The sequence below is a fragment of the Electrona antarctica genome (assembly GCF_951216825.1).
Source record: "Electrona antarctica genome assembly, chromosome: 4".
NCBI lineage: Eukaryota > Metazoa > Chordata > Actinopteri > Myctophiformes > Myctophidae > Electrona > Electrona antarctica.
The window spans coordinates 5,160,363-5,188,106 of record NC_136809.1 but is presented as its reverse complement, the minus strand read 5'-3'; the positions used below and the strand labels follow the sequence as shown (position 1 = coordinate 5,188,106).

The window sequence follows — 27,744 nt, the reverse complement described above, 5'->3', positions numbered from 1 at the left end:
TATTACATTGTTTATAGGATCAATACAAGTAAATTAATACATGATAACCCTTCCACAGTAGTAGCTTTTTCATATGTTCTATTATTTTGCATATTTTCCTACATCATGCCTCATTTGCATATTTAAAAATGTAACATTTGTAATACAATAGATCATTGTCTTCGTGTAAGTAATCAATTGGGGAAGTTCCATGGTGATAATCTAATATAGGTATGGTTTTGCCCATCAATTCATAATTAACGTTCCAATTTTGGAGCTCTGGCTCATGGACTAAGGGCTCCATTTTCGTCACCGCTAAACCCCTTATCCCTAAACTTCTTTGCCTTTTTTACTATTTTGCAAAACATTTTGTAATAGTTAGAATGGCCAGTCTACAAGCTCACAACGTGTCAATGTCGATTGGCTAGTTGAACTATTCAAAAATGTTTTTCAAAATAGTAAAAAGAAAAAGGCAAAGAAGTTTAGGGTTAAGGGGTTTAGTGGTGACGAAAATGGAGCCCTAAGAACCAAAAAGAACTGAACCGGTTCGCATTGGGAACCAACCGGTGGAAAAGGGTCACCCTGTGTTCTGAAACACCACAAACACTCGATGGGTTACACAGCATTCTGTATACACATAATACACGTTGTTCTGTCATATAGAGAGTCATCAGAATAATCACACTGTCACACAGGGATATCGGAAGCAATTTGTGATGCAACACCAACACCAACCACTCTATAAACACAAAGGGAACATTATCGCTTCCTAATCTATAATTCATGTGCCCAACGTCCAAAATAGTCCATTTTGTTTTTTTTGTAATGTTGTGAATCAGACCTAATGGAATAGATCATCGTTATACGTCTATGTGGATCCTTTGGTGTCGCTTCAGGTTACACTTCTGCGTGAAGCGCTTGCCACAGGCCAGGCAGCAGTAGGGTCTCTCCCCGGTGTGAACGCGCCGGTGGGCCTTGAGGTTGCTCAGCTTGGTGAAGCTGCGGCCGCACAGCGAGCAGCAGAACGGTCTCTCCCCCGTGTGCGTCTGCACGTGGGCCTTGAGGTTGCTGGGGTGGGGGAAGCACTTGCCGCACTGGCCGCAGCGCAGCAGGTGATGCGAGTGAGAGGAGCCCGAGTGCGTGCCGCCGAGGAGGAGGTTCTGGGAGTGCGGAGACTGCTGGTGGTGGGTCTTGATGCTGACCCACGGTATGCTGGACGCCCGCGTGAGCCCTAGGGAGCGTTTAGGGTCGTTCTGGGCTCTCTGGAAGGACATGAGAGGAGGAGGAGGAACCCCTTTGGACGTGGTGGGAGTTCTGTGCTGGAGGTTGAGGTTGGCGGCTTGAGAGTGAGCGTCGGAGGAAGGCACGGTCCTTCTCATGCTGTTGGAGGCTAGTGAGTGAGTAGTGGGCCTTTTCATTGTTTGGTGGTGGTGGTGGTGGTGTGGCGCGGTGGCTTTCAGCATTGTATTCGAACCGACTTTGGAATGCAGTTTCGTTACTTCCTTCACCGTGGGTTTATGGGAAACGTTGCCCTGCTTGTGAACTTCCGGTCCGCCCGCGTACTGGTTTACCGTAAACGAAGGAGGCGCCAGTGACAGTCCTGGCCTCATCATCATCATCTCTTCCATCTCCTCATCCTCACCTTCATCGGAATTCACGATAATCTCCTCCTTGATCACCACAGTTCCCACGTCGCCAAACTGTTGTCTCGCCCTAGTAGGAGGATCCGAGGATGAAATAATATGATCTCTACCTACTCGGACCGATAACATGGGTGTCCGTTTGGGTGCGAGGACTCTGGCCGCGGCCGTTTCACAGTTGTTAGAGTTAATAGTACGCATTACGTGAGCGTTGTGGCTCAGCGAGGGCAGCCCGGGGGGACTCAGAGTCGAAGACGTGACTTGCGTGGAGTCCATGTCGAAAGGAGAGATGATGTCCGAGGGCTCTGTGACCATGCACGCGTACAGAGTGCGTGTTTCGTCGTGGTCTTCCGTGCGTGTGTGCGTAACTGGGTGTGTGTGCGTGTCCTCCTGTCTAATGATAGTTCTCAACAGCTCCTCATCGTCGCTGCTGATGCTGTTCTGCTGCGTCTGTTCCGGTCGTTGTTGTGCGTCGGTCCACTCGCTCATGCCGTGGGACTCGCTCATGCCGTGGGACTCGCTCATGCCGTGGGACTCGCTCATGCCGTGGGACTCGCTCATGCCGTGGGACTCCAGCGATCCAACTCCGCCTGTAGAATCAACGAAAAGATCGTGTTCCATATTAACGGTGGTGGGAGAAAGACAAAAAAAGTACTCACAAGTAAAAGTATCAATACTGCAATGTGGAAATGCTCTGTTGTAAGTAAAAAGTCCGGAATTAAAAAATTTACTTGAATAAAAGTGCTAAAGTATTGGCATCAAAATGTACTAAAAGTAAAAGTACATAATGTCCCATTTTAAATGTATGAAAATCTTTTGGAAAATAGCCAATCTACAAGCTCACAATTCGGCTATTTTCAAATGGCCAAAATGTGTATAGGCTGAAGTGGTTAATGTATGTTTTGTAATAATAATCACAATTTACAAAGCAACTAGTAACTAAAGTTGTCAATTTATGTCAAATAATTATAGTGGAGTAAAAGTACAATATTTGCTTCTGAAAAAAAAAAGTACAGTACTTAAAGGACCACTTCACCACTTTTCAACATCTCTTCATATAATTGGTCCTCACTAATGTTCATGATAAAACACCACCATTTTTTCCTACTCAGTCTGTGTCTCATAGGAGGGCTTTGGGCAGTTCGGACACCCGTCCACCAGTGACATCATCATTCGGCAGATTTTTTTTTAAACAAGATTTGTTTTAAAATATATTTAGATTTGTATTATCGTGAGAACGATGGCTTCAACTTTTCAGGAAAAGAAAGCCTGCCGTTTCTATTAGCTTGGATTCACCATCGATGATGTCACTGGTGGACGGGTTTCTGAACTGCCCACAGCCTTCCTATGAGACACAGACTGAGTAGGAAAAAATGGTGGTATTTTATCATGAACATTACTTAGGACCAATTATAGGAAGAGAAGTTGAAAAGTGGTGAAGTGGTCCTTTAAGTAAATGAACTTAGTTACTTTCCACTTAATTACTTTCCACCACTGCATTTTTATGGCGATTAATGTTATTTACTGGATAAATGTAGATGTACTGTAACCAAATGTTAAGGAATAGAGCTTTGGTATTGTTGGAAACATTCGATACCAGTACCGATGCCTGACTTTGATAATGATACTGAAGCAACTGACCTTTTTTATTATCTCTTTTTTAACTCAACATGAAGGGAGTTACAGTAAATGCTCTACAGTCTTACAATGAGCTTTTTTTGAGGACTAATTAGATGAATAGTGAGGTTTCCCTTTAAGTATTTTAATATTGTGATTGTTTACTGAAATGTATAGTTTTGTTGAATAATTAAATTAACGTTACCACTATTGAAATTTTAATGTTATTGCCGGTCTACTATAGTTTATTAAAAGGACCATACCGTCACTACAGAAGTCAAATTAATTTGCAGAGACTGTAAACTTGCTTGAGATGGCAATATAACCGTAGTTATTTATTCTTTTGCATTTTAAAACCACAGATTTGTTTGACAAGTCTTTTTTTTAATCAGCAAAATTCTAACTTCCCATGTATGTATGTATGTATGTATGTTCAAAGTATTATGGATCGGAGAAGTTTATTGTCAGTATCAGCCCAAGAACGCAGCAGTCTATCAACGCGTCAGAAATGCCCTAAACCACCTTCTTTCCACACCGCCATTTTTGGCATAGTTCCCCCAGACTGTACACTCACATCTCCACAAGCAAATGCTTTGGCATTTGCATCCCTATTAGCCCGTAGACTAATCCTCCGTATAAGGCACCTTCCTTTCAACAATGGCTAAAAGAAGTTCTATCATTCCTGCCTCTGGAGAAGCTCAGGTATAGAGTGGACAGAGCCCAAAAAAAAAACGTTGTCCTGGCTTGGAGTGCCTTTGTGGAGTTTGTTGAGGACTTTTCATTTCAGTGAACTGTAATCCGACTGTGTCCGACTATGTCCGTCTTGACTCTTTTTGATCTATGATTGTCCGCTGCTTTGTCCCACCACAGTTTTTTTGGTTTTGTTTTTTGTTTTGTTTTTAGCCTAGGGGGGGGGGGGGGGGGGGGGTTGTATATGTTTGTGTGTTTTGTGTGTTTTCTTGCATACATGTGTATTGTCATGTGAAGAAATGTAAAAATAAAGTTTACAAAAAAAGAAATGCCCTAAACCCCTGGAAGACAACACCTACCATCAGCTCCCAGTTACTTACCGCACGACTTTCCCAAGCCGTGCTACTCATAGTTGGCAGAGCCTGGGATTTTAACGCAGAACCTTGTGATCCAAAGGCTCTACCAACAACTGAGCTACCAGGACACTAAACAACAGGATGAGCCAGTGTGTAATGCCCCCAAAAAGACCACTACACTCACTGGATATTACACAGTAGGACTTTAATACCTAGGGAGAAAATGTAAGACAAAAAAACGCAACATTTAAAAGTAAAGCCATTAACAGGAAAACAGTTGTTTATTTAATATTTATACAATATATATATATGGCCAAAAGGTGTCATATCTCAATGAATGAACACATGGTCACATCATGTTAACAGTGCCCGGCCATCACGAAACACAAAAATAGATTAGGATTGTATGTAGTTGTTAATCATACATTTAACTTCACAGGATGGCACTCAAAATTGGACCAAGAAAGCCAGTGTATTGAATGACAACAAGCTGAAATGCCTGTACTCTCATCGACCGTGCATAAAAAAAAGGATTTACTGTAAATTGGTTATTATCATGGTGAACTTACAGTACACCAACTTACAGTACAAGTTTTAACTTTTTATCCAATACATGAAACCACTCACATCAGCCTGAAGAAACGGGACCTCTTCATTTTCACAGAAGTAGAAGTCCATCATCATAATCAAGATGGCTGCAGCCTCTTCATGGACTTGTCCATCTTCCTCCTCCATGAGTCGGAAGTCGGAGAACTTCTGGCATTTTGTTTGCTCTCCAAACACAAATAGATAGATGCCTCATCGGCCGCTGCAGTTCGTTGGGAGTGATGTGTGTTGAAGGAGGGGCGGAAGAATTTACACTGGGAGAGGAAGTACGGCGGAAGTGTGGAAGGTACGTTACGTCACGCTGCCACTCAAGTGATTACTGGCCAATCACAGCGCATCTTTTCCTGGGACTTATCAGACCCGAACATGCGCTCTGTGACGCACGCTCATGCTTCCGCGGTGCTTCGCAAGGAATCTGGGGAAAGTGTTGCCCTCCCTTGAGCACATACGCTCCAGAGCCCTCCCTTGAGCACATACGCTCCAGAGCCCTCCCTTGAGCACATACGCTCCAGAGCCCTCCCATGAGCACATACGCTCCAGAGCCCTCCCTTGAGCACATACGCTCCAGAGCCCTCCCTTGAGCACATACGCTCCAGAGCCCTCCCTTGAGCACATACACTCCAGAGCCCTCCCTTGAGCACATACGCTCCAGAGCCCTCCCTTGAGCACATACGCTCCAGAGCCCTCCCTTGAGCACATACGCTCTAGAGCCCTCCCTTGAGCACATACGCTCCAGAGCCCTCCCTTGAGCACATACGCTCCAGAGCCCTCCCTTGAGCACATACGCTCCAGAGCCCTCCCTTGAGCACATACGCTCCAGAGCCCTCCCTTGAGCACATACGCTCCAGAGCCCTCCCTTGAGCACATACGCTCCAGAGCACATACGCTCCAGAGCCCTCCCTTGAGCACATACGCTCCAGAGCACATACGCTCCAGAGCCCTCCCTTGAGCACATACGCTCCAGAGCACATACACTCCAGAGCCCTCCCTTGAGCACATACGCTCCAGAGCACATACGCTCCAGAGCCCTCTCTTGAGCACATACGCTCCAGAGCACATACGCTCCAGAGCACATACGCTCCAGAGCCCTCCCTAGAGCACATACGCTCCAGAGCCCTCCCTTGAGCACATACGCTCCAGAGCCCTCCCTTGAGCACATACGCTCCAGAGCCCTCCCTTGAGCACATACGCTCCAGAGCCCTCCCTAGAGCACATAGGCTCCAGAGCCCTCCCTTGAGCACATACGCTCCAGAGCACATACGCTCCAGAGCCCTCCCTAGAGCACATAGGCTCCAGAGCCCTCCCTTGAGCACATACGCTCCAGAGCACATACGCTCCAGAGCCCTCCCTAGAGCACATAGGCTCCAGAGCCCTCCCTTGAGCACATACGCTCCAGAGCACATACGCTCCAGAGCCCTCCCTTGAGCACATACGCTCCAGAGCACATACGCTCCAGAGCACATACGCTCCAGAGCCCTCCCTAGAGCACATAGGCTCCAGAGCCCTCCCTTGAGCACATACGCTCCAGAGCACATACGCTCCAGAGCCGGAAAGGGCGTCTACGTTTATATGTCTATGTCCAAACATGCCAGTAACGTTCCTCAAAGTGTGGACAGATTCTACAGGTGTAGTTTCTGTGAAGGGACATGGGCCAATTTTTATTCAAGGTCATCCATCACTTCCCATGAGAGGGATTTGGAGTTCATGTGGAGACGCTGCAAAGCGCAGGTCACCTTTGTGAAATCGTCCACAATGGCTTTATAATAAACTCCTCTAGGTCCCTCTAAAGTGGACATATTCGCCATTTCTGAGCTCCAAGTATTCCTTTCCCGTAGCTCTTCTCTTGTGCACCACTTGTACTTGAATAAAAGTGCTAAAGTATCGGCATCAAAATGTACAAAAAGTAAAAGTGGTCATTGTACAGAATGTCCCATTACAAATGTATACAAATCTTTTGGAAAATAGCCGATCTGGCTCAAGTCAATTTGGCACCATTTTCATCAGTGAACTTTCCGAAGTGTATTGTAGTGGCGGGTAATGCCTGCAACCTCACGATAAGATATGTATCACGATACAGAGGCCACGATACGACATTCGATATATCGATTATACGTTGATTCCAAATAATGACCATTAGGGCTGGGAATTGGCAACAACCTCGCGATCGATACAGAGTCCTGACCTAGAAGACCACCGATTGCAGATGTTTTGACAAATATATTGCCCCAAATTTTCCAAACCAATTTGATAAACTTAGTGGATAACATTTAAACAAAAAGCAAGGAAAAAAATAATATTGTTTTAATGGATAAATGCAAAAGATTGAATCTATTATATGTCGTAACTGTCAGACAGAAAACTGATTCTGATGCTTGTTTTAGCCGCGTCTCACACAGTATTTCCTGCCGTAACGATATTATACTGTATGTATATTATATTACCGGCAAAAGAATGACTGAACAATTTGTGTTTTCAATGTATCGCCTTTTACATTATTAACCCATTTTGACCTGAGATCAGATTCTAAAAATGTCTGTTTGAAAAAGCTATGTTTCTATGTCAGTCGTTCTTCGATTTTTCAAAAATAGCAGACCTACAAGCCTGTAGCGCGCCACCGAGTGGCGCGCTACAGGCTTGTAGCACGCCATGAGCTTGTAGATCTGCTATTTTTCAATAGCTAAAGCATAACAATGCTAACACCAAAAGGGGTTCCCGCCCAAAATGGGTTAAATACAAGCTAAATGTCATTAAATGTCTCACCTGTTCGTTGCAAATGCCTGCAAGAGCTTGCGGCATAGAATAGTATATGACGTTTGATTTCCTCCTATTTCACCAGCTGTGGGTGATCCACCTACTTACATCTTACAGAGGATTCACTGACTTGTTCTTCAAAAAAAATCAACATGTCTACTTTCTTAGTAGGTAAATAGAAAGGTCTATTTTTCTTAGGTAACAGATGAGCTTGCGCCTGACTCAGTCAGTGACAGGCAGGCAGCAATATGGGGGAGTTGGTGAGACACTCAGTGGCGTGCACAGATAGACACTAGGGGGTGCTAGAGCACCCCCTGCCCTTTTGGCAATGTGCCCTTTTGAAAAAAAAAAAAAAAGAAACTTTTTTTCTTTTCTTTTTTTTTTTTGATTTTTCAAAAATAGCAGACCTACAAGTTCATAGCGCGCCACTCGGTGGCGCGCTATGAGCTTGTAGATCTGCTATTTTTCAATAGCTAAAGCATAACATAATGCTAACACCAAAAGGGGTTCCCGCCCAAAATAGATTAAGGCAACCGGCCGGTTCCACCCGCTGCACAAGGTGCCCTTTTTTAACTTGAGCACCTGCCCCTCTAAATGTCTGTGCACGCCACTGGAGACACTGTTCCTCAGCTGATATGACATAAAATAATACCCACAGTAAATGACAAGACACGAGCTCTGCCCTCCCCCCAGAGTTCTGCTTTTGGGACATGTGGCAATAAATTGGCAGACAATTTAGGCATTTAGCAGACGCTCTTAATCCAGAGCGATTTACAATAAGTACAATAAGTAGAACAAGTATGATGTTCTATAATACTGATCACTGATGCTGAAGAGATTAACTACTGAAGCTTGTTCAGCAATTTTCAATACCCAAGAGTATCAAAGCAATTTATTATTTTGTATTTCAATACCAAGCCCTATAGTAATGAAGTGGTCCAGATTAGGAGGGTCATTAAAAGTTCTTGTCATTACGGGTGTGAGAGAGAGAGAGAGAGAGAGAGAGAGAGAGAGAGAGAGAGAGAGAGAGAGAGAGAGAGAGAGATGAATGAACCTAATATGTGTATACAGCTGCACAGTTCCATCCTTAACCCATTAAGACCTGGAACGCATCGGTGTCGCTTTAGCTTTTAGCCACTTTATTTTAAACCAAAAATCTGCTATTTTTTTAAAGTCGTGAAAATGTGTGCACATTTTTGAATATAATCATATTCTTTCACAGCGGACATTTTGAACTAAAATATTTGCTTCTGGGGTGAAGTCCCTGGTACTGTATGTGATGCTAGTGGTACTGACCACTGTACTGACCACTGTACTGTATGTGATGCTAGTGGTACTGACCACTGTACTGTATGTGATGCTAGTGGTACTGACCACTGTACTGTATGTGATGCTAGTGGTACTGACCATCATGGCTAACAGCCCAGTCCGCAGCGTGCTCAGCGGAACAGGACGGCTCATTGGCTTCCTCCTCCTTCTTCACGTCCACCACTGGCCTCCCATCGTCTTGTTCCATCGTCTGTACAGCATAGAGTACAAACATCATGACATTTGTGAATGTTTTTTTTACCAATTTATTTTAGAGAAGAAAAGGGTCCCCGCACACTGTCTTCACTTATAGAGCAGCAGTTTTATTCAGATGACAACGTTTCTGTCTAATAAGGTTGGGCGATATGCCAATGTTTTTCAATCGCCCATCGTCTGTCCAAAAATCGCCGATGGACGATATATTCGTGTCATAAAAGTAAAGTGAGAACAGCTCACTGCAGGTCGCAAAAAAGCCAGATCTACAAGCTCTCAAGGCACCGCGTCCTGCCTGTTTTTGCAGCGCCGTTCGCTACGCGTTGAGAGCTTGTAGATCCGTCTGTTTTTGCAGCGCAGCTGCGCAGCCAGGGTAACAAAATAAGAAATAAGTTACAGGTGATGATGAAGTGAAGTTGGAACGGACAAGCAGCTGCAAGCCAAGCTAACATCACAACCACTGGCTGGTGACAGTGTTATTAGCCGCAGCAACATGTAGCCTGCCCATAGAGTATAAGAGCTCGGAGCGCCGGCCCCCATGCTGCTGATCCACAGGCTCTCAAGGCATCGCGTCCTGCCTGTTTTTGCAGCCCCGTTCGCTACGCGTTGAGAGCTTGTAGATCTGTCTATTTTTGCAGCGCTGGTGTCGGGGTTCGTTCACGTTTTCAATAACAAATAACTTAGATTACAGGCGGAGATGAAGTTCAATCAGTGGGTTGAATCAGTAGCTACACGCTAAACTAACGCTAAGCTAAGCGCTAAGCTAACGATCCCCGAGCCTACACTAACACTAGCAGCATGTTTTGTTTTTTCCCCCCCGACTTCACAGGTGGCGCATTGGGATTGTGATGAGACACGAGACAGCAGTGTGCATTCTGTTGTGACTGTATATTATTAAACTGCATGGGTCTGGACTCCGGAGCGTAAACAACCTGTAGGCTACAGTACAGTAGCCTCCCTCGGCTCGGTCCCAGCCTTTACTCTGGCTGCCAGAGTGATGCTACGGAGTGCGGGACTCTGGGACCATACCATTATAACGAGAGGAGGGGATTTCCACCCGGCCGCTGTTACTACTTTGCTGGCCCAAATTGATTCCGATCGTCCCGAAAAATCGCCTAATAAAAATATTCGGCGATTGGACTCGTACATTCGCGATTGACGATAGATTCGTATCGTCACCCAACCAAACGACCTTCATCAGAGATACCTGATAAGTGAAGTGAAGACAGAGTGCTGGACCCTTTTCTTCTCATGATTGGCATTTGGTTGCCGGCTCCTACGCACCTGTCCTTGTAGGTGCTCCTACGCACCTGTCCTTGTAGGTGTGCACAAGGCCTTTTCTCTACTCATTTATTTTTACAATTTAGGCATTTAGCTAGTAAGGTCAATCGAGGCAAGGGCAAGTGCTATGGAAAGTGCTGTGGGCTAAGATTAACCCATTCAGGCCTGACGTCGAATTTTTTTTTCTCTAAATCATGACAATTTTCGGAAAGATTTGAGGCACATTTTAACGATTTTTCAAAAATAGCAGACCTACAAGTTCATAGCGCGCCACTCGGTGGCGCGCTATGAGCTTGTAGATCTGCTATTTTTCAATAGCTAAATTATAACATAATGTTTAAAACACCAAAAGGGGTTCCCGCCCAAAATTGGTTAATGGTTAATGTGGTTAAACGCTAACGTGACATGGATGCGTTCCAGGTCTCAATGGATTAAGGGCTCCATTTTCGTCACCGCTAAACCCCTTATCCCTAAACTTCTTTGCCTTTTTTTTTTTTCTTTTACTATTTTGCAAAACATTTTGAATAGTCCAACTAGCCAATCTACATTGACTGGTTGTGAGCTTGTAGAATGGCCATTTTAACATTTAGCAGACGCTCTTAACCCATTCTGACCTGAGATCAGATTCTAAAAATGTCTTCTACATCCTGACAGTTTTCTGAAAAAGCTATGTTTCTATGTCAGTTGTTCTTCGATTTTTCAAAAATAGCAGACCTACAAGCTCGTAGCGCGCCACCGAGTGGCGCGCTACGAGCTTGTAGATCTGCTATTTTTCAATAGCTAAAGCATAACATAATGCTAACACCAAAAGGGGTTCCCGCCCAAAATGGGTTAATCCAGAGCGATTTACAGTAAGCAAGAGCACATGGTAATACATCAAAAACAGTCATCAAGAATCAGAAGCAAGCTAAGAACCAGTGGAAAACAGTGGAATATCTATATAATGAACCTATGCATATACACTATAGGGTGCTATGTACTGTATGTCTACATAAAATGCTAATTCTACAATAATCTAAGTTACAAAAGTCGAGCCTTTGCATACGCCTGTAAGGTCAATCGAGGCTAGGGCAAGTGCTACGGAAAGTGCTGCGGGCTAAGATTGAGTCTGAAGAGGTGGGTTTTCAGACTATGTTTGGTATAATAATTAAAATGTGTCACCAACCACAGATTCCCTCACAGGGCTCAGAACAAGCACAGGCACGTCAGCGTCTCCTGTCAACTCCGCCATGACCTCCTGTCCATGTCTTCTCGTGCACAGCTCCATGACCTCCTGTCCATGGATTCGTGTGCACAGCTCCATGACGTCATCCTCTTGTTTCATGTCACACCCTATCAAAACACCTATAGGCAGGACATTACAAAAGTATAACATGATTAAATCTACAGAATGTATTTAATTTCCTAATTTCCACCCTACAAAATAGCTCTTTGTTAAGGCCTAATGCATGATTTGGGACCGCACTCCCCTGGGTACACCTTAGCGGACAGCTGCGGACAGAAGAAGCTGTCTTTTACGTAATTTCCGAGTTTTTAGACAGCTGCATGGATGGAAAAGAAGCTCCACCTCCGCGGCTGACTGCCGCGGAGGAGAGCGTTTCCGGGAATCTGTCCGTCGCGGCAGTCAGCCGCGGAGGTGGAGCTTCTTTTCCATCCATGCAGCTGTCTAAAAACTCGGAAATGATGTAAAAGACAGCTTCTTCTGTCCGCAGCTGTCCGCTAAGGTGTACTCAGGGGGACTGCAATGCTTGGAACGTCACGCCCCCCAATTTGCGTAAAAAATAATAATAAATGGCATCACACAAGATGGTCGTCTCTAGCCAATCTGTCCATCATCTATTTATAAACTCGTATTTATAAAGCACATTTAACGGATGCACGTTTATTATTATTATACATTCTGGAAACAGCCAGCCAATTGACCTATAGCTAAGCCCCTCCCCAAACTGCTATGGTCCAATCACAACTAAACATAACATGGGTTAGACAAACGTCTCCACCAATAGTTTTCCCATATGATAAAACATTGTTTTAAAAAAAGAAATGTCACGCACATATTTTTCCAATGCATATGGCAAGGCCTTGTTGACGGATTTGGAAGAGATTTTGAAGGTCTGGTTCCAAAAATGAACCAGTATTTTAATGTGTAAAATCCATGATTTGGAATTGGAATTGGAATGAAGTGGGAGTGTCTACGTGGGAGAGGGCAGGGCTTTGCTAAAGGTGAATAGAGGGTATGCGGCGCATGACATCATCATCATTCCCGGAAGTTAGCGGGAATGCCTACTGAGTGGCAAAAAACTACTTTCTGGCCTTGACAGCCCATACATCCAAACAGAAAAGTCCCATTTGATTGCATTCAATGACTTCAAACAACATTAAATTCACTTTGTCGCTCACTTTGCCACTCGATTTGCCATTCACTTTATGCATGCGCATACCCTCTATTGGGGAGGGTCTGTGTACCGTTTACACTCTCTAGCACGCAGGCCTAACAATTGTAGTCTCGCGTAGCCAGCATTAATCTGCCTATGCAAATTTCCCCAGGCACAGTGATATTAGGCTATTACCCCTAACGCCAGGCTATAACAAGTGTGCTTTACTCACAGAAAGATCATAACCTCCAGATACCCACATATAAATTAGGAGCTACCACATTGAATTAACCATGGGTTTGTCTTGTGCAATGACAACTCAAGTCAGAACATTATTGTTCCGACATTGGTATACCTCCCTTGTAAAATGTTATGTTACTGACATTTTACATTTTACAAACAAGGGACAGCCTCAAAATTCAAATCTCCAAAGACTCCAGCCAGGACTACACAATGCGAGAGAGACAGAGAGAGAGAGAGAGAGAGAGAGAGAGAGAGAGAGAGAGTTGTGTGAGAGCGAGGTTCACATCACATACAGTATGTGTGGGAGGGTATGCTGTATGAATGCATGCAACACACCATGTTAATTTGTTTATTCTTGAAGTGTGGCGTGTGCTGCCTGTAAACACAGTGATTACGGTTTAATTTATTCATGAAAACTGAGCCAAGGCTAGGGGTCCGCTCAATAAGCGTTATGCTTCTCCCTGTACGTCATTTCGGCATCCTGGACACTTTATTATGCCAGGTGGACTTGATGACTCGTACCACCACCATGCATGGACCTTTTTTTATTTAGATTGTGCCTTGTTCTGAATTTCTGTATATTGTTTTTTTGTCCATAAATGCTGAAAATAACCTGAAGTGAAGTACATAGTACTTCAATAGGGCAGAATACACAGTAAAATCCTCAGTGTTCATTTATCCATTTGTAACTCAGAAAGTGTACAAATGGAAACAAATGGGAAACCTACCAACCTATGTTTTTAAATCCCTACTCAAAACCCATCTGTTCTCCCTTGCTTTTAATTGCACTTGAGTTCCCTCCCTATTTTTATTGTTGCTCTTTGTCAACGTACAGTAGGTTATTGTTTTTATTTTTCTTGCCTTCGATGTCATGTTGTATTTTTCCTTGTTCAGCACTTTGGTCGGCCTTTGCTGTTGGAAATGTGCTATATAAATAAAGTTTGATTTGATTTGATTTGATTTGATATGAACATGTATGGGGGTTTGGAAGGTCTCGATTCTATTAACGCATCGTGCTGCTGCTTCCTGCATTATGTGCAAATTCAAAACAGGTGGTATGCAGGGCCGTTCAGTGACTTTCGACGAGCGCTTCCAAACTCCAACACTTCAAGACCTACAGTACAAGACCTACAAGCTATGAGCTTGTAGATCTGCTATTTTTCAATAGCTAAAGTAGAACATAACACTTAAAACACCAAAAGTGGTTCCCGTACAGAATGGGATAACAGTACAAAGTGAGGTTGACTAGGTCATTTTAATTAGGTCTCTTTGCCTTCATTAATTCTTACCAAACTGTAATAAATCCGCAGCGCTCTCCTCCTCCTCCTCCTCCTCCTCCTCCTCCTCAGCACCCTCACCGGTCCCGTCGTCGCGGCACACCGCCTTGCCACAGTCGACGCACCTCACGTTGGTCCCGGCCGACCCCGCCGTCTCCCCTACTTCAGCAGCAGCAGCAGCGCACAGCTTCTTCTCTGCCCACTGCAGCTGCACCCTGAGAGACTCCACGTCCTGCGTCCGACGCCTCACCTCCTCCACGAATCCGTCCTCCACCAACCTGGGGCAGTGGTGGAAAGTAACATTTACTTTAACCCATTTGGACCTGAGATCAGATTCTAAAAATGTCTTCGACATCCTGACAGTTTTCTGAAAAAGCTATGTTTCGTCGTTCTTCGATTTTTCAAAAATAGCAGACCTACAAGCTCATAGCGCGCCACCGAGTGGCGCGCTATGAGCTTGTAGGTCTGCTATTTTTCAATAGCTAAAGCATAACATAATGCTAACACCAAAAGGGCCCAAAATGGGTTAAGTTACAATCTTGAGGTGTTTGTACTTTGAGTATCATGTCAAATTTTGCTGTACTTTTTTCTACTCCACTACATTTCAGAGGCAAATATTGTACTTTTTATTGTACTTTTTACTTTTACTTTTTACTTTGATTATCATTAGAAAGTGACCACTTCAACCTTATATACATTTTGGCCATTTGAAAATAGCAGATCTACAAGCTCACAATGTGTCGCATCGCAACACATTGTGAGCTTGTAGATCTGTCATTTTCAAATCTGTTTTATACATTTGAAAATGGGACATTCTGCATAATGAGTACTTTCTACTTTTGGTACTTTTAAGTACATTTTGATACCAATACTTTTGTACTTTCACTGAAGAAAATAATTGCAGTATTGATACTTTTGCTTAAGTAAAACATTTGAGTACTTATTTTCCACCACCCGACCGACCTGGTGAGCTCACGCATGGCCGTCTTCACGAGCGTCTCCATGACATCCGAGAGCTGGGCCTGGAACATGACGATGAGGGTGTCCACGTCGGACATGATGGGAACGGGATGTGCAGTTGCTACTTGTTAATGGCTTTGGGAATAAACTCCTTCAAAACAACGTTTAAATCGAGATGTACGTGTACGTGGTCAATTCCAGTCCCTGTCGTCGCTTATATCGCAGATACAAGCCTTCGGAACTGCAGCAAGCTCGTCGGGTTATGTGGCTTCTTGCACATCATTGCAACTGTGCGGTCCAACTCCTCCAGGCTCACAGAACATGGCTGGTACTGCAGGCTTTAAGAAAAGAAAAGAAAGACTCGTATGTAAAGGGAGATAAGATGAGAAGTCTGTTGATTCTTCGGAATCAGCCATCACTGGCGTCCTATAAAACAGGCCTGAAAATCTAGCCGCAATTTGCAACACTAGATTTATTTTTAATAACGGGACCCTCCTTTGACATCCCATTGATCCAAATTGCATTTTCGATCTGTTTGTAACACTTCCTGCCCCACCACTTTAATCCACAACGTGGCGCCAGTGCCAAAGAAATCTGCACTATGAGCTTACAAAACTTGTCACTTCTGTCCGCCCTATGTTAAACTCACAACATTGCAGCGTAGTAGGGAAATCATGAATTATCCTCTTTCAAACTGCAAAGCGTTTGTTTCATAAACATCAATCAGAGACATGTTATGAGCTACTTTCTGTCAAGACATTCTGAGCAGGTGATTCTTAGGTGATTTCTAGGTGTTGGAGTTTGGAAGCGCTCGTCTAAGTCACTGAACGGCCCTGCGTACCACCTGTTTTGAATTTGCACATAATGCAGGAGGCAGCAGCACGACCCGTTAATAAAAACGAGTGCTTCCAAACTCCAACACTTATATATCAAAAAAATATCCCTGCACGGAATGTCTTGACATAAAGTAGCTCATAACATGCCTACGGTGGATTTTTATTATGAAACAAACACTTTGCAGTTTGAAAGAGGATCATTCAGAAATGCTTGCTCCTCCTTAGACCCTTAGTCAAGTGACTATCTCTTTATAACCCCCCCAACATGTGCATATCTAGGGCACTAGCCCCTCCTATATTCAGCTATTGTAGATTTTTGTCCTAACACAAACATTAAATGCCATTGACAATGAACAATGAATAGAGAATAATGTAGTCATATGTAGACGATCAATTTTCATCCTACACAAATGTGTCTGAGCAAATCGGTATTTTTGTTAAAATTCTCATCGACAATGAATGGAGAATTTACATCATGTGTCTGAACAAATCGACATGTTACGTCATGATTATGTACGATAAGAGCGCCCCTCAGTTCACACGGGTGTGATTTTTATTATCATTATTACTTTTTATGATGATTTGAATTGTGTTGTTTTTATTTGTCCTGTCATGATTATTAATTGAATACCCAGGACTGATTGATTGATTTAATTGTTTTATTTCACAGTATGTAGAATGGGTACATTTCAAACGAAAGCACAAAAGTCAACAAAAAAATCTAAAACTACTACTTTGAGGACGAAAACATGACTTGTTTACATCAGGGTCCTTCAATTTCAATTCATCAGAATTCACCCGAGTGGAAACAAGACAGCAAGGACTTGTCCTTTTGGACTAAGTGTTTGACTGTACTCTGTACTGTTTACATCTCTGCCAATAAAGTAATCAATTAATCAATCAATCAACCAATCAATCAATCAATGCTATGGCCATCGGTAGCATTAGCAAGCTAACGTTAGCTTACCTAGGCTCCACTACTCCACCATCTATGGAGGAAGACAGAACTCCTACGAGCTGATAAATGGTGATGTTTGGCAGTATTGCGTTTGTGTTACTCACGACTATATATGTTTTATATCCACTAAATGTGTTGTTATCATTTACATCACATTGACCCGAGACGCGCGAGCTATAGCTAGCTCCCTGCTGGATTAGTTAGTTTGTTTCCATCGTGACGTCACCGTCGTCTACGCAGTACGGTGGCCTTCGCGGGTCAGACGTGGGTCCGCGAGACTTGACCACTGTTTCCCAAACAGTGGGTCGGGACCCCCCCTATGGTCAGGACCCATTTGTGTGGGTCACAATTTGTATGGGTCACGACACGAGTCACGACCTATGGGTTGGCTTCAGACTAGTCACTATATGGCACTCACTCACTGCCTCCTGAGCCACAGGTAGATCCGTGGGTCGGCGGTTCGAATCCCGGCTCCTCCTGTCTACATGTCAAAGTGTCCTTGGACAAGTTGCAAATTGCTCCCGATGTGCTGGTACCGATCTACAAGCTCACAGCGTCTCGATGTAGATCGGCTAGTTGAAATGTTTTCAAAATAGTAAAAAAATGGCAAATAAGTTTAGGGATAACAAGGGTGGTGCAAGAGATGGAGCCCAAAGTCTTCTAACAGGAGAACGTTGATGTGTGATCTCTATTTCATTTGACATGGACTGACCTGCTAGTAAACTGGGTATTTAAAGTGATGACTGATTGTATATATTATTATTATTATTATTATTAACAGTTTGCACTCACATCTGTTGAGTTTGACTGTCGATATACGTGTATGTTCCCCATTACCCGAGGACGATTCTACAAATGCCTTCTAAATCCTGACAGTTTTCTGAAAAACCCATGTTTCTATGTCAGCCATTCTCAAACATTTTCATGTCAAGGTAATCCTCCAAAAGCATTATATGTAATTCCCCACCGAACCCCATCTGAAAATATGTTGTTCCAGGGACCCCCCCCAGAAGCAAAGATTTGAGTTAAAAACGTTCGCTCTGAAAGAATATATATTCCAAATTTGCGCCACATTTTCATGATTTTTCAAAAAATAGCAGATCTACAAGCTCGTAGTGCGGCACTTGGTGCCGCGCTATGAGCTTGTAGATCTGCTTTTTTCGATAGCTAAAGTATAACAATGCTTAAAACACCAAAAGGGGTTCCCGTCCTGAATGGGTTAAACCCTGATGCACCAGTGAGCCACGTTCTAACTGGAATTCCAAGGACAGGAGCTGCAACTTTGGTCTTAAACATGTGGTCCCTTGCAAGGGGCCACATTTAATCTTGACCAATTAATCTTGACGCCATCATATGGCAAAAATACTGATCTACAAGGTCAGTGTGACATACATTGTGATGTGTTGCGCTTACAGGTATAGATCTTCAGAAACTTTATACATCCACGTATGATAACAGCATCCTAAGGTTAGCAAGGAATATCACCTCAAATACTAAGCATGTGTTGTATGGAGAATATAGGTTGCTATTCCTTCAGGAAGGAGATATGGTGTACCAGCATACAATAAGGTCAGACTAAAGAGGTCCTTTGTCCAACAGTCAACTTTGAGGCTTAATCAGGAGTTGTAGTAGCCACGGGGTAATCTAGGCGGTGGATATAGTACTTATAATGAAGTACTATATCATATCATACATCATAATATATCTATTTTGCTGCACAACACTGGCATACATGTAAATTAAGCACATACTGTAGGTCAATTATTTTTGAAAATGTTTTAACCTGAGCTGGTGACACCAAGGTTAACGTGGTTAATCCTTGCCAATGACAATAAAAAAAAAACAATGCTGACTCGATGTCCCCATAAATAAAACACACAATAGGAGTAATCAAAACTCTATTGTTTTATTTAAAAAAAAACTGGGATAATTACACTGCTGATAACGTCACTTAAAGTACCTTTATTTTCGGTAACAAATGTAACTAGTGTTTTTTTGTACAAACACATGCCCTAAACGCAAATACAAAAAATACCCTTCGTTAATAGGTTAATTTGTATTATACATATTTCATACTGAAGGCAACAGCATATTCATTGACAAATGAATCACAAATCTAACCAAACATAAGCTTGTTCAGAACCAAGAACTTCTAAAAAAAACAGCAATGACCCATAACATAGTAAACTAGATGCACAATATAGTCGGTAGTGTATAAAAAAAATCTGCAATAAAAATGAATCGGAATCGAACCGATCTCAAAATAATCCAGATTATTTTCACCAATATTGATGACCCAACAATAATGTGACCGCCACAATTATGGCTTTGTACTCACAGAGCAGCCGGTCTGCCTGTCTCTGTCTCATTAAGAGCATATCAGCTGTTAGTGGGGAGGGGGGGCTTACCATCTACTTTCACCTTAGAGTATATATTAATAGAAACGGCACTGGATTTCTCCTCCCATCCACTTGCATTAGGTTGCTCAAAAGCGCATGAGGCGATTTCACTCCTCCTTCCGGGTAAGAACAGAGTGCATTCTGGGATGGATTGGGCCAAATCTTGAACGTGCTGTGCCGTTGACTATCATTGCGCCATTTGCGAACGTTCACGTATGCAACATAGCCTTCACGTGTCATGGGCCCAATAACATGAACGTGCGCAATGATAGTCAACGGACCAGTGCTGGCTCGAGCTGCAATGACAAATTCGGCCACTATTTCCATTTCGCCACAGGGTTTCCTCCCGGTGCCGTCTCTATTAATATATACTCTAAGACTTTCACCAGCAAAATAAAAGTAAAACTAATTCAGCAATGCATTCAATATAAATATAACATAATGTAATATATCGGTATTGGCCGATATGACCCTGCAAAATCATCGGAAATCGGTCATGATTTCACCATCGTACGTGCATCCCTATTATAGTGACCTCAAAAATTAATTGAGCCCAATTTCCCCCCAACCCGCTTCAGGTTTACAGACGGGCCTGTGCTTGCGCTGATGCGATTTCAAATGATCCAGACGCTTGAAGCTAAGGCCACAGATAGTGCAGCAGTATGGTCTCTCCCCCGTGTGGGTGCGCTGGTGAACCTTCAATATGTCGGCCCTCGTGAAGCTCTTGTCGCACATGGTGCACTGGTGAGGTTTCTCCTGCGTGTGGATGCGCCGGTGCAACTTCAGGTTCCACAGGCGGCTGAACTTGTTGCCGCACACGCTGCAACAGTACGGCTTGTCGCCCGTTTGGCTACATTTGTGCGTCTTCAACTCGGAGAAGGACGGGAAGCCCTTCCCGCAGTGGCTGCAGAGGTGAAGCCCCTGCCCGGAGTGGATCCTCTGGTGGACCTTGAGGTTACAGGCCTGGGTGAACGTCTTCCCGCACTGGTTGCAGGAGAACGGCGGCCCCTGCCCCCCGGCTTTGTGCGTCTGTTTGTGGGCTTTGAGCGACGCGGAGTCGGAGAAGGACGCGGAGCACTGGGTACAGTTGTGCCTCCTGCCAGCCTTTGCTCCGCCCGTCTGATGCTGTTGTAACCTTTCGTCCAGGTTTAGAGTAAGACTGTACGTTTCTGAAGGGTTATATACGTCCGAGTTTTGTAGAGAATGGTCTCCGATGTGACCGCCTTGCCCACGCACGCTTGCCCTGTTGACCGTTTCGCCACCCCCTGACATATGTTCGGGGTACAAGACACTTGGGTCCTGGAGGTACCCTTGCTCGTTGATTAACATACAACTGAACTCTCTATCCACATCCATGTTGGGCCTTGACGGCGGGTCCACAGGTGAGCCCAACGCACCCCTTCTACTCCGGTTGGGAGCGGGTTGATGATGAGGCCGATGGACGCTGCCATCAGACGCCCCCAAATCCCCCTCATAGTGGCCCATGTAACTCAGCTCCTCGGCTAGGCGTGGCGGCGACTCTTGTAACCCCTCCAGGCTGCTCATGTCAAACATATGGCCACCTCCGTACCCAGTCTTGCCGAAGCCACCCAGGTCTTCCATGCCACATCGGCCCCGGTAGAGCGGTTCGGATGGGTCTGTTGCGTCGCCCTCTAGACCTGGATCCGGCCTCTGATCGAGGCCAGTGTCCCATTCATCTTGGCACTGTTGGATCTCGCGGTCATTGAGGCCTGTGCTAGGCCCAGAGAGATTTGACTCCTCTTCTCCTGGCATAAGAGAGAAATACAGTACATTTCCGGTTACAAATGTGGACGCTGTAGCACAAGATCACACATAAATCATTCATTCACACAATGCAATCTGTGGTCAGGTACTCAGGAATTCCTCTCAAGCCGTGCACTCAATTTAGAATGGGCATCATCAAGTATCCATTAGTGAGTGGTTTTTGTTGTATACAGTTGTTTGTTATGAATAATATAAAATAAAAATGATATGGGAATAAGTATCAGAGCTCTTCACCGGGGCCCCTCGATTCTGAAAATACCCGAGTGGACGTAATCTGTGTTTTTGGACCCCTGAAGAGCTCTAATAAGTATGTTGTATCATGTGTATTTAGCAGAAGGCCTGGTGAAACTGACCATCCAAATTAACATGCCATTTCCCAGGAAGCTCAGTGCTGTCTGATGTGATGTTGAGCACCTCCTCCTTCAGCAGTCTGTTCAGCTTTTCATTCCCTACGCCTGGGGACTAACAGACAAAACAAACAAGAGAATGTAAACATGCAGTCATACAAAGATAAAGTCAACAGGCTATATGCACACAGAATAACTCTTCCTACTTTCACCATTCATTTGCGCCACATTTTCACGATTCTTCAAAAATAGCAGACCTACAAGCTCGTAGCGCGGCACTCGGTGCCGCGCTATGAGCTTGTAGATCTGCTATTTTTCAACAGCTAAAGCATATATACATAATGCTTAAAACACCGGCCCTACTTTCGGGCCGCTTCCCTACTAAGGCTCTGTTCCATTTAGTGTGCAGTGGTTCTCAAACTGTTTTAATTTCAGGGAAGCCCATAACTCTGAGTGTACAAATGGAACCAAATGGACCCGTACGGGGCCATTTGGAACCCACTCAAGGACACTTTGAGACCCACTGGTGTAGCAGAGTGTTTCCAGTGAGCCAACAAGCACAACTGTAGCAGCTGCAGGGCTAGACTAGCCCCTCCTCAAAAAACATTATGCTGTACATTTATCTGATAAGAGTGCATGATGATATGATACAGTATTTAGTCTGAACGACCACCATCTGGTGGAAACAAATACGTTTCTCCCGCATATACGACTGACAAAAAGCCGATTCATACTCCTATTCAGTGCCGAAAAGCCTTCGTTTCGGGGAGGGGTCCCCGACACGACTTTACTTGGCTCTATTGTAAAAGTCAATTCATATTTTAGACAGTATTTGTTGAGAACGAGCGTAAGAGGAGAGAAGAGAAGGAGAGACAACACTGCAGCCAGATCGCTCGGCCAGCGAGATGCAGCTACTGCCCGCTCTGAGCATTTGGAAGTCGGCTTGTGTCTCTTCCAAACTACCAGTGTTTCCTTGGCATCACGGCCGACAAATTGAACTCGAAGTTGGGCTGAATGAATGAGGAAATACCGCTGTAGTGCCGAAATGATTTCGGCTCGTCACAACATTTCAGTGGCGCCGAAGCACCAACTTTAGGACGGTTCTCTGAATGAAGTCACATCGTAGTCTCTACAGAGCCGAAGCTACTCTAAATCGGCTCTAAAATAGGAGTATGAAGCGGCCCTAAGAAATTTAACGATTATGTGTTCTCCTCCCCCTGAGATACCTTCACAGAACTGTTGGTGTCCGGTCCCAGTTCTTCCATGGCTCTGGCAACCCCCCGACAGCTGTGAATCTCCTTGACAACTCCCTCCTGTTTCAGTTTATGGCCCCCGTCTGCACGGGAAAACAGTAAGAATGGTGCCGTTGGATTTAGTTACTTATGGAATAATAAACACCATTGACAGATCAAGGCTGAATTAAACAAGAGGACAATTTAACCCATTTAGGCCTGACGTTGACATTTTAAAAATGTCTTCTAGTTTTCTGAAATACCTGTTTCTGTATCAGTGGTGCTCCATATTTCATGTCAAGGACCCCACAAAATATATGTAATTGGCCGCCGACCCCCGTCTGAAAATATGTTGTTCCAGGGACCGGGGAAGCAAAGATTTGAGTTAAAAACGTTCGCTCTGAAAGAATATATATTCAAAGATTTGCACCACATTTTAACGACTTTTCAAAAATAGCAGACGCGCTACGAGCTTGTAGATCTGCTATTTTTCAATAGCTGAAGTATAACGTAACGCTTAAAACACCAAAAGGGGTTCCCGCCCAAAATGGGTTAAACTAATATGAACGAAACAGGACATCTTCATTATCCTCCTGTCTTTGACATGGCGGTGGTTGACACCGGTCACATGGATGTCCCACAAGGACTCTAGAAGTAGGCTCCATTTGTACATGGACCAGGCTTTCATAAACATTCAAAGTACCAACCGTTACTTAGTTACAATCAAGTTGTGTGATGTTTTTGCATAGTACTGTATGTTATGTCATGACATGTTTCGATTAATTGAGTATTTAGGACCCCAAGGGAAACAAGCCAAACGGCTTTCTTGGGTTTGAAATCCTCTTAGCAGACCTTGTATTGAACTGTACTTCCCTGTGCTTTTTTTTTAAATATATTCTCCAAATCAATCAACCAGTACCCTTAGGTTAGGTGGCCATGTTTGTTTCCCTGGAAATAAATATTATATATTATTATTTGTGGATTCAAATGAAGATTTGTGTGTGTGTGTGTGTGTGTGTGTGTGTGTGTGTGTGTGTGTGTGTGTGTGTGTGTGTGTGTGTGTGTGTGTGTGTGTGTGTGTGTGTGTGTGTGTGTGTGTGTAAAACGCCCGGGATTCGAACTCGGGCCTCCCGCGTGAAAGTCCAACATCTTAACCACTAGACCAAAGGGATATCCCTCTGGACTGGGGGAGATATTAGACTTATGAGGCCATCAGGCAGAGGCTCTGAGCCACTCTGCTACATGTGTGTGTGTGCGTGCGGTGGAGGGTCCCTTTTGATTAGTGTGTGTATAGAGACAAGACAAAGAGTCAGATACATTTGAGAGAGAGGGCGGGCTCATCCAAACTCACCCGTCTGTGTCTGCATGCCTGGTATTTCTCCCCCTTCTTCCCCACCAGTCGACAGCCCCACTCTTCCACAGTCCACACATCTAGTCCCCGCTGCTCGATCACCGTCTCGGACTCTCTCCTTGCGCCGACTCTCTGACGACTTCAGCCTCCTCTTCAGGGTCTCCACCTGATTGATTGATTGATTGAACATTTTATTCACAGTTTGTAGCGTCAATACAAAAACTGCTACGAGAATGAAAACGGAAAACAGCATTAAAGGTCCCTGCACACTGGACACGTTTTCGGATTTTTAGCTGCGTTTTTCCGTCGGTTTTCCGAAGAAAAAACGCGTCCAGTGTGCAACCACCTTAAGACTTGTTTACATCAGGGTCCTCCAATTTCAATTAATCAGAACAGTTAAAGACGCACACTTGACGTACAAGTAAATACAGCTACAGTACACCCAGACAGCTAGTAGCGTCACAAAGATGCAAGATGCAGCAGCTGTCTCCTCCAGGTTTTTAAACAGCTGGTGGATGGAAAGGACGCTCACAACTGCAACTGCAACTGCAACTTGCAGCGTGGGCAATGGAAATGCTATGCCCACGTTGCAACTTGCAGCCGCGCAAGCGTCTGGGCGTACTGTCAAAGGAAGCAAAAAAGTTTTAAAAAAGATATGTACAGTCTAACAGTATAGAAAAAAATCACACCCATGTGAACTGAGTGGTGCAAGGTCTTATATAGCCTGATCAGCCGTGGTCTGACGTAATGTCAGTGACCATGGTAACCATGCTCACCTGTGCACGGACACGTACACAGACATAGATACAGACAAAGCTGGTTGCTGGAGTGGTTTGCACCACTCAAAAAGGGGGTGGGAGACTTTGACTTCTACAGGGGCCAGTTTCGAATTGCAGCCGCCCGTAGGTGCTCTTTGAGAGCGATTTTGAAGGACTCAAGGGATTCACATGTCCTAAAGACTGTTGGTATAGCGTTCCACATTTTAGTGGCATAGGAGCTAAATTAATTGAATCCCTCGTTTGTGCCGAATCTGGGTTGCACACGGTTTGTTGGACTCCCTCTGGTGTTGCGATTGTGGACTTTGTTGACATTAAGGAAGTATTTAGACAGGTACCTGCTCTCTGCTCCGCGTCACCTCCTCCAGAAAGCTGTCCTCCACCAGCCGTGTGATCTCGTACATGGCAGCCTTGAAGACGGTCTCCATCACGCCGGAGAGCTGCGATTGAAACGTTACCACGGCTTCGGACATCATGTCTTCGCCAGTGTTAATTTTATCCCAGAATATTTTGATTTAGTCTGAATAGCACACCATTTAGTCTTAGGTCCTATTCAGGCAGTCTTCTGGAATTGTTCAGTCTTAGTCTCTAGTCGACTAAATATCAAAATCTTAATTTTGACAGAAAATATATAGTCTTAGTCTATTGAATAGCACATAATTTAGTCTTAGTCTTATTTCATCTTCTGAAATCGTTTAGTCTTAGTCGACTAAATATCAAAATCTTAATTTTGACAGAAAATATAGTCTTCGTCTATTGAATAGCACACCATTTAGTCTTGACTTAGTCCTATTCAGTCTTCTGAAATTGTTTACTGTTTAGTCTTAGACGACTAAATATCAACAATCTTAGTCTTTTAGCCTTAGTCAACCAAATTAACACTGCATGTTTGCGCTGTCTACTTTCTGTTGGATATAAATCAATGTGCAAAAAGCACCCAATACAAAAGATACTGATGTATTGTATGCAGTTAGTCTGTTTGTGTCGCCAATACACAGACGGATCAGATAATTACTTTGGACAGCCCACACCCCCCAACCCAGGCTAAGACGCTAGTAAAGGTTAGCTAGAAGAGAGACAATAAAGTTTTATAATAGAATTCGACTCGAAATCACAGCCATCGTATAGAGAATATAGTTAGAAATATATTCACCGGTCGCTGAGAAAGTAAAAGCAGGCATATAGCATAAATAAAAACAATAGACAGTTGTTATTTTTTTTCCCTTGGTGGTGGTAAAGCGCATTTAGTAACACTTCCTGGGAGAAGTGTTGCCAGGTTTTGGGAGAGAATCAAGAAACCACAGGTCTATGAAAACAAGCCCAAAAGACTAATTTTCCTCTCTCTAACCCATAGATATATATGTCTCTAACCCATGTACGTAAAATAACGTGAACATAGCCGATCTACAAGATCACAACGCGAGATTTCTTTATTTTTTAAAGAAGGAAACAAATCTTGATGAATTGAGGATACATATAGGATTAAAAAAAATCATTTTTAACAACACAAATCTTATATGGGGGTCCCCTGCCTGGAATAACACACACACACACACACACACACACACACACACACACACACACACACACACACACACACACACACACACACACGCACACACACACGCACACGCACACACACACGCACAGGAAAAAACAGGAAAAAACAAGACCAAAGTCACTTATAATAAGCGGACATGGCAACACGGTCTGGAAGACGAACCCAAGCTACGGGTCGCGTAAATGGACATTCTTGTGGAAACCCGTTATACCCCCCCCCCCCCCCCCCTTAAATTCAATTCAAATGAGCTTTATTGTCATGAGAGAACATACATTTACATTGCCAAAGGGGCAAGTATATAGTATATTGTAAACAGAGCTATGTATGTCACATTGTGTCATGTTATACAGGGTATAAAGCTTTTTTGAAACAAATAGCAGCAAGCAATTGTTTTTGCAGTCACATTGGGACAAATATAGCAGCAAGCACCAAGACTATTAAAATAGCATACCAAAAAAAACTCAAATTTAAGATGTGTTTTCTATAGAAGTTCTGTGCAGTATAGTCCAGAGGCTTAGTGCACTTTTTTAGGAGAATAGTGCACTTGCGGATAAAAGCGCCAAATTTTGTATGAGGCTTCTTTACGTCATGCTAAATGATTTTAGCCTAGGAGCCCTTGTCAAATATCTATTTTAAATATCAAATTGCAAGACTATCAATATCAATGAAATATGTGAAATATGTGAAAATCCGCCTAGTATTTTTCAGACTATATACATCATAAAATGATCAGATTACTTCCAAATGTGATAAAGTTGACTTATTTTGACATTATTAAAGTCACAGAACATGAAATATCATCAATAACACCTTTATTGCAATGAAGAATACAAATTAATATGCATCATAGTGCGAAACATGTTATAGAGCTGTGCACATTCTGCCTAGCTGTCACAATTGCATTTGCAAAGTGGGGAACAGTCCAAATTTGCATTGCTGCATTTGCAGGTATACATCACCTTTACAGGTGCATCTGATCAGCTCTCTGCAAGCTCTGGAAACCTTTGGAATGGTCAGTCAAACTAGCACCCATGACCTTTCTTCCTTGGCTCACCCATAGTTTTGTGGAGAAGGAATCATTTGATGGCTTTGTGTGCTGGTGGCCCAGATGCCTGCTTGGTAGACTGCCCGTTTCACATGTGAGTGCACCCTGGGTGGGAGGTAATTTCTCTATCGTTCGATTTTGTTCACAGAAGAGTTATT

General features: G+C 43.8%; 1 protein-coding gene across 1 annotated transcript; it reads right to left on the bottom strand.

The window, feature by feature from the left end:
- On the bottom strand, nucleotides 1-26,241 carry LOC306922176 (uncharacterized protein). The gene is made up of 10 exons (XM_079499572.1): nucleotides 25,319-26,241; nucleotides 24,205-24,370; nucleotides 22,848-22,957; nucleotides 21,628-21,736; nucleotides 20,041-21,255; nucleotides 15,300-15,417; nucleotides 14,349-14,614; nucleotides 11,607-11,785; nucleotides 9,047-9,158; nucleotides 1-2,209 (listed from the first exon to the last, which is right to left on the bottom strand). Exons 1-10 carry the CDS (start codon nucleotides 25,454-25,456, stop codon nucleotides 840-842), a joined length of 3,783 nt encoding a protein of 1,260 aa, XP_079355698.1. The 5' UTR covers nucleotides 25,457-26,241; the 3' UTR covers nucleotides 1-839.
- Nucleotides 26,242-27,744: the final 1,503 nt, after the last annotated feature.

Bases quoted from the DNA above. Each gene is read 5' to 3' on its own strand.
- LOC306922176 (XM_079499572.1), bottom strand. From the start codon at position 25,456: ATGATGTCCGAAGCCGTGGTAACGTTTCAATCGCAGCTCTCCGGCGTG. The intron at 14,615-15,299 runs GTCGGTCGGGTG...CCACTGCCCCAG, and splicing joins GCCATGCGTGAGCTCACCAG to GTTGGTGGAGGACGGATTCG. The intron at 11,786-14,348 runs GTAAGAATTAAT...TCCTGCCTATAG, and splicing joins TGCGGATTTATTACAGTTTG to GTGTTTTGATAGGGTGTGAC.